We start from the raw sequence: 7,339 nt of genomic DNA, 5'->3' as shown, positions 1-7,339 counted from the left end.
CTGAGGCAACATTCTGCAGTAAAGGAAGCACTAATTAAATTGAAATATTATCCATGTGCTAGTTACAAATGACGTCTTAATTGGCTGAGTTAAGCCAAAGCATTACTGTGGGCAGTGGGATCTGGGTGGCAGAGCAGAGGTGAACTTGAAAGCCGTTCAAGAGCTTCACCCATGCATGTCTCTGAGGCAACCCTGTTTTCAGCACACAGCTGACACCAGGGCACTCACACCATGGGGAGCGGGCATTTCAAACAGCAGCTTGCAGGAGCACGTGGCAGGAAGAATTGTCTCTATTCGGACCCTGCTCCTGGGAATAAAAGTGATGAGGACAGCGAAGCCTCTGTTATCTCAGCAGGAATAAAGGACTTGAGAGATGGAGACACCATTGCTCGAAGTGACAGGTGAAACTTTGAGGCTGGGAGGAAAATTTAGTGACGGCTGTGACCCTGAGCAGAGGGAGACTGCAGAGATAAAGGGTTGTTTGTATCTGAAAGTGAGGAAGTTCTGTCCCTAGACAAATGCCCCAAAGAGCAGGGGCTGCTGATGGACCCTGGCGAAGGACCAAACCAGAGACAGCACAAAACCTGGAGGAGGAGATGAGCCACGTGGCTGGCAGCAGGACTCACCGGCATCAATTCCCACTCCCATTTGGTGAGGCTTATCCCCAGCACTGCCCAGCTCCCGAACCCAGCCTGGTGCCCTCCATTACCCCCTGTTTCCTCTACGCCTGCCTGCACTCCCGGCTCCTCTCATGTCCTCATCTGACTCCTTTTGGCCAGCCGGCCCGGGAGGAAACAGCATGCGTTGGTGGAGGGCCAGGGCTTCGCTTGTGCTGGAGCTCACTGCCAGACTGCATGGTGAACGGCTGATCCCTCCTGGGGGGCTGTGTTTTGGGGCTCACTCCTCAGCCCAGATAGGCCGATGGGAACAGAAGGGCACTGAGACCTGCCAGGTCTGGGCAGTGGCTTGCAGGGCTCTTTGGGAAGGAAGCCAAACCCCAACAGATGGACAAAATTATAGCTTCCCCTGGGAAGCTGAGACCTATGGTAGGGCTTGGTGGAAAGAGAGGAGCAATTCAGTCAAACAGCCCCAAAAATGCAATGCACGTTGCCCAGGGCTCTTGCCAGCCTGCCTGTCACCCCAAACCAGAGGTCTAGCAGTGTTTCTCACCTTCGTCTCCAGGAGAAGATAGCAAGAAGAGGCTCTGGATTAGCCCTCACACATCCCTGGGAGAGATACAGGGGCAGCTCCTCAACATGAACCCTCCTGACTGTGCCAGGCATTGGTGGTGGTCTGGAGAAGTGGGGGTCTACAGGCTGAGAGCACACTGGCTGGTGTCCCCCCCACCTTCCTGTCCTGAGCAGACACTCAGAGGGAAACATGGGTTGGGGATATGTTGGGAGGGATGTTTCCAGCATGGTCACTGGCTGGAGAAGAGCACGACCATTGCTGGCCAAGTGCCCCACAGCAATGGGGAAAGGCAGCCAGGCTGGGCTGGGCAGAGCCCCTCTGCAGGAGGACCTGGTTGCTGCTGCTGCTGCTTAGGGAGAAGGACTGAGGAACAGCATCAGCTCCAGCATAATGGGAGAGAGATGACCAGGAATGCACTGGAAGCATCTTGCAGGGATGTAGGTCTGGAGGAGCTCCAGGAGGTGTGAGGAGGTCTGGCTGGTGCTGGGATGAAATGTGCCCCTGATCCCACCACGGACCTCTGAATCTCCTCCACCCCTGCACTGCTCCCATCCCCAGTGTCTCTAATCCCAGCTCAGCTCATGCAAGAGCTTCTGGGTCCCCTTCCCACCAGCACCTCTGCCTTGGTGTCACCAGCCCTTGCTCAGACCCTGACTGCTCTGTTGTCTCTGGCATGCTGTCTCCCTCTCACAAGGTCTCAGCCCTTCTTGCCCCCTCAGTTCCAATCTCTGAGAGCTGGACCCTTTCATCCCTCATGTTGTGTGTCAATCTCCCATCTTGGACCAGACTGGTACCTCCTCCTTGGTCACTGCTCTGCAACACCAGGCCACCCATGCCTCTCCTTGTCCCTCCATGGTGCCCTCCATTTCTGTCTTTCTCCTGATTTTGGCGCTTGGTTCCCCACCCTCCCTGGCCCCCTAAATCTCTCCTACATCAATGACCCCTTTGCTGCTGCACACACCCCAAATGGCAGTTCCAGCTGGGTCCCCCTTGCTGCAGGTCACGCCAGTTGGCTGCTGGCTGCAAGCTCTGCTCCAGCTCTCCTTGCCTTAGTCCAGCCATCTTCTCAGCCCACCCTCTGGGTCCCCTTTACCCTCTCCTCCTGTCCTCACACCTGCATTGTTGTGGTAACCCCTGACACGGCTGTCCCACAGACCCATGACTTCCTCCATCACTTCTCCAGGTTCCTCACCATGTTGTTTTGTTAGAGCCATTAAACCCCACAGTCACATTTCTAGTTGCCTGGGCAGAGCCAGGACAGCTGTGGGTGACCACCCCACGCAGCAGTGGGTGCTGCCCCAAGGGGAAAAATAATGGGGAAATGCTCCATGGGGGAGCTGTAGGTCCCTGGGCAGCCCAGGGAAGGTGACAGAGGAACCGAGCCACCAGTCTGCAAGCATGTAGCCAGCTGCAGCCCCACTGAAAAGCTCGTTTTTAGCTTTTTGGAGGATTTCTGTAATTTCCGAGCAAGGAGATCACGAAATACCAGATCTCAGGATTGCAGGGCTTTTAATTACACATGCAGTGCCTCTTTGGGAGTCAGACAAGAAGGCTGGAGATTACTGCTGGACCAAATCCCCCTCTTGACAAGCGTTCTGGCACGGGGAACTTATCTCAAGGTCACCCCATGGCTGAGCTGGTCCCTCCCAGCCTCCAGGTCACCCTGAAGCAGGATGGGCCAGTGTCCTCCAGCCTCTGTGAGGAGTTACAGTTCCCTGCAAGGGGCGTTTTTGGGAAAGGACATCCCCAGGGCACTGTCTCTGTGGATCCACAGCCTTGTTGCCATTAGCAAATGCATCACTCGCCTTGCAGGTTTTTTAATCCCCATCTCCCCGAGTCATGTGCCTGGGGGAGACTCAGATTTCACTTCACTGAAAAGAAAATGCTAAGCCTTCTGGATGCACAGAAAAGCTGGAGGCATAAACCTCATGGCTTAAAAAGCAGAACACAAGAAACCATACCCAGTATGTGCTTTTCTTTCTTTTTTTTTTTCTTTTCTTTAATAAGTCTTAATTTGAAGCTCTGCTCTTGATTTTTGGGCTCTGACTCATGCTTGGGATTATCAGGACTCTGGGAGCCATCGACTGGCATTTGCAGGGTGCATTGGGAAGGGAGGGAGACAGCCCAACCCTGCCTGCTATATGTTTCCCCTCAACACCACAAGGATCTGGCTGCGAGATAATAGAGCTCCACCGCCTTTTCCTTAGGGCCCCTCTGTGCTGCAGACACAAACTGGAGCACAGGCAGTGTCTAAAGTTCATGTTCTGGCTGAGTGTTACCAGTTACATCTCTGTGCTCAGTTGCCCACAACTTGCTTCAGTTTTCCCCTTCTGGGTTGATATTTTCCAGCTTCAGTCTCTGCACAAAGGCGATTTGAAAGGAAGTCTCTTTGAACACGCTTTGGCCATTTCAAAGTACACAGGCAATGAAAAGCAATATCTCCATAATAAACATACCCTTTTTTTTCTTTTGAGACTACAAAACAATCTTCCAATTTTTAAGTGTCTCTACTGCCGAAACTGCTGGGGGTCAGAGCTGACATCTGGCATGGAATCTGTCCTGACCGAGAACGACCGTGGAGTGTTCCAGTAAACACTGTGTTTCAGTTGCTGAAAGCTATATCCACCCAGGCACAGCATGTTTTGCAGTGATGGTACCTTTTAATCAACTCTTGGAAAGCTTGCAAGCAGCCTGGAAAAGGACAAAAACAGCCACTCGAAAGATCTGACCGAAGGTCCGTGGCAGTGGGGATGGAGGCAGGCAGAGGAGAGTTTTCATGCCCGAGCTGGGAGTGGGGCTACAACACGGCCTGGAGTTATCTATCGGCAGCAGATGTTCAGCTGTCCTTGGGAAGGACAGTGTGAATGAGATGTATGGAGCCAGGACCACTAAATCCCTCCTTGGCCAGCATTGGATTATAATGGTTCAACGATACATCGCTGAAGGCTTCCCAGAACTACATAAATACCAAAGAGAATTTGATATAAATCATGGAAGGATTTAGTTTGGGAGGGATGTCTGGAGGTCTCCAGCCCAGCCCCTGAGCAAGATAGCACTCCAAAGCTGGGTCAGGCTGCTCAGGGCCTTGTCCAGGCATGTTTTGAACATGTCCAAGGATGGAGTTCCCACCACCATTGTCCCAGGGCTGCACCACTCACAACACAATCTGAGCCTCACAGGTGCTGCACATCCGTGTGACTTCTCAGCACAAGGAGGGCTGGTTACCTGCAGGGGAAAGGAAGAGGGGAGGATGAGAGAGGCAAAACCTGCAGAGAAGTCATCATCACAAACATCACAGTTGTTCATGCATGGCGGAAAACAGGAACCTGCGTTAAGTGTCTAGACTACGGGCTGGGGATGGTGTCTCCCCTCCTCTCCCCGAGGGGACTCCGATGACAAACATTCCTGAGAGATCTTGAGGTCCCTTCGTGGCCGTGAGAGAACAATGCTGTTTCTGTTGGTCATGCCAAGGAAGAGCATCCTACCACCACAGTGGTCCCACTAAGCAGCATCCTCAGGTTGGCAAAACTTCTTCCCATAACAACCATGGGAAGTGACTGCTAGAGAAAGAAGAGCTAATGGAAAGTTAAGATTGGACGGGGTACAGCTGGGGTCATACGAGCCTCGTTAGTTAATCAAACCCAACAGACACATGTACAATGGGACCTGCCAGTGATCGGCGGCTGGCGGGGAGAGGCTGCCTAAGCCCCTGCAGTCCCCAGACAGCCCCTGCAGTGCTGGCAACACCTCTCATGCTTTGAGAAACACCCCAGCGCTGAGTGTACACAGGGATAGCTGAGAAGATCCTGTCCATGATGCTGAAATGGGTCTCCTTGGTGGCTTCCAGCCTTGTGCCAGGGATGGGATGGCTCCCTTGGCTGCACTGGCTGGATGCCAGATGGATGTCTCATGGGGATGTGGCTTGGGCTGCACACAGGGTGGTTGAATGTTCCCCCCAGGGAACATGCGGGGCTGATGCAATGGCATGCACAGGGAAGTGAGAGCTGAGAGCCCACCCCCACACTGTGCTCAGAGTACCCAGTGGTCCTCAAAAGGGGTGTTGATGTTTTAACAGCCACCCATCCAGCTGGGTCTCGAGACCAAAGCCGTGACTCTTTGATGGCTGATGTGAGCAGGGGGTGATGTTCCCCAGCTCCAGAGCTCCTGCCGCGCACCAGCATAAGCACATGCCCCACCCTGGCCTGCCACTGGTGCCCTCCTGCCAGGCTGCCCACAGCATGCCTGCTGATGGGCAGGAGTTATCCAGGTTTCTGGCCAGAAAACACCAGAGCTACAGCCACAGCTACATGCTGGGGTGTTGGCTGGTCTTCTCCCTGCTGCCCACCACTCGGACCTGGCTGCAAATGTCAGAGCTGGCTCAGGAGAGAGCCACAGAGACAATTGTGGGCTGGTGAAAATACCTTTGAATGCGGGACTTGACAAGCTTGAAGGTTTCGCTTGCCAAAAATAAGACTGAGCAGAGACTTGACTTGATTCCCAGGTACTACAGAGCCCTGTCCGTGCCTCATAACCTGCCCTCATGCCCTGGGAGGCATTTTTCTGGGATGTTGTAGCAGGCAGACTTACAGAGGTGTCCATTTCGGACAGCCTCTTTAGTTTGGAGGTTTCTTTTCTTTATCTACAGGGGTGGTAACCTGTTAACAATTGACAGCTGGTGAACCAAGGCAAGAAAACATAAGGATGCTCACCCATGAGAAGAGGCAGCTTCTCTGTCCTTTGGTGCTTTAGATGAAAACTGCACCACCTTTCTGGAAGATGCACTATGGCCAAACATGAGGCACTTGCTCAGTAGAGGGACGGGCAGGTGAAATGAAAATTTTGGCCCACACGCTGCCAGTCAGGCTGGCTGGACCAAACCCACGTATGAGCCTCAGCTTCCCTGACACGATGACAAAGCCACACTATTTCAACACCAGAGTCAGTGCACAGCAGCAGTGAGGACCTGCAGTGGCCCCGCTGCATCCCCAATCTTTCCCTGCCCCTCAGTCCCTGCAGCTGCATCTCTCCCTGCACTGGCACTGGCTGTCGTGGCTGGTCCCTTGCAGAAACGCAGCCATGGGACACAAGTGTGATGTGTCCTGCTCATGGCCATCTACTTTGGGGAGAGCAATCCTCTCTCCAGCTCACCAGGATGTCTGCATCCAAATGCAGAGCACTGGGCCCCTTCTCCATCATCATCTGTATGGCATGTCTCCTCTCTGCCTCTTCTTTCCACAAGCTGATGCAGGGCAGGGCTTCCGGTGGGCGCTGCCCTGGGCATTTCAGGATATCCCCGGCTGGAAACACAACTTAGGTCCAGATCAGGAAAATTTCTTCCCCAGGAGGATGGTGCAGCCCCCGGACAGGTCCCCGGAGAGGTGGGGGGTCCCCATTCTTGGAGGATTTGCAGCTGAGACTGCCCCAAGTCAGTGCTGGCGACGGTGCTGCCAGGAGCCAGAGCTGGGGCTGGACACCTCAGGGGGCCTCTTCCACCGGTGTTTCTGTGATCTGCCGCTCACACATACCTTTCCTTTGAGCACATCCCGTGTGCTCCTGCACAGGCACTGTAAAGCCCCATCACACCCTGTTAGCCAGCGCCGTTTCCTATGACAACGCCGTCAATAGCACGCGGAGCAGGATTTCGGGTCCTGGGGGGGCAAGTGCAGGGCTCCTCCGTAGCTATGGTAAAGGGGTGTTTACTTCTGTGTTTTGTGTGTCAGTGTTACCCCCAGGACAGCAATCTGTGTGTGCAACAGCAGGGTAAGGCTGTTTGGCATCCCCCCCAGCAACTATGTCAGCATTTAGGGGAACCACATGCAATCTACACTTGCCAGCCACCGCAACGGGACCTGCACCAGGGACCAGCTGCAGGAGGCATCCTCCCCAGAGCTGCCACAGCTCCCAGCAAAGTCCCCAAGCCCTTCACCCACCTCTGCGCTGGTACAGGCAGGTCCTGGATGCAATCCCAGGTACTCTTGCTCCAGCCCTCGTGGTGGGCTTTCTCACCCAGATATTGCACTCTGCAGCAAACCCCCTCTTTTCCGCAAGGCCGCCCCTGTGGGAAATGTTTTCTGCCTTCCCCCTTTCTTGTCAGACCATACCCATATCCGTGCCTTCCTGGCATGAGCCAAATTGCACAGCTTTTCCC

The 7,339-nt window shown here is 54.1% G+C and overlaps 1 protein-coding gene across 1 annotated transcript in view; it reads left to right on the top strand.

Annotated features, from left to right (window-relative positions):
• Nucleotides 1-231: 231 nt before the first annotated feature.
• ELN (elastin) overlaps nt 232-7,339 on the top strand; it is a 33,280-nt gene continuing 26,172 nt past the window's right edge. Inside the window, exon 1 of the mRNA XM_075720130.1 lies at nt 232-394. Within this exon, the coding sequence (XP_075576245.1) occupies nt 232-394 (163 nt within the window). The remainder of the gene's footprint in view (nt 395-7,339) is intronic.

Source organism: Pelecanus crispus, chromosome 12 (genome assembly GCF_030463565.1).
Source record: "Pelecanus crispus isolate bPelCri1 chromosome 12, bPelCri1.pri, whole genome shotgun sequence".
NCBI classification, from domain to species: Eukaryota; Metazoa; Chordata; class Aves; order Pelecaniformes; family Pelecanidae; genus Pelecanus; species Pelecanus crispus.
Note: the sequence above shows the minus strand (reverse complement) of the source record. Positions and strands in the feature narration are given on the sequence as shown.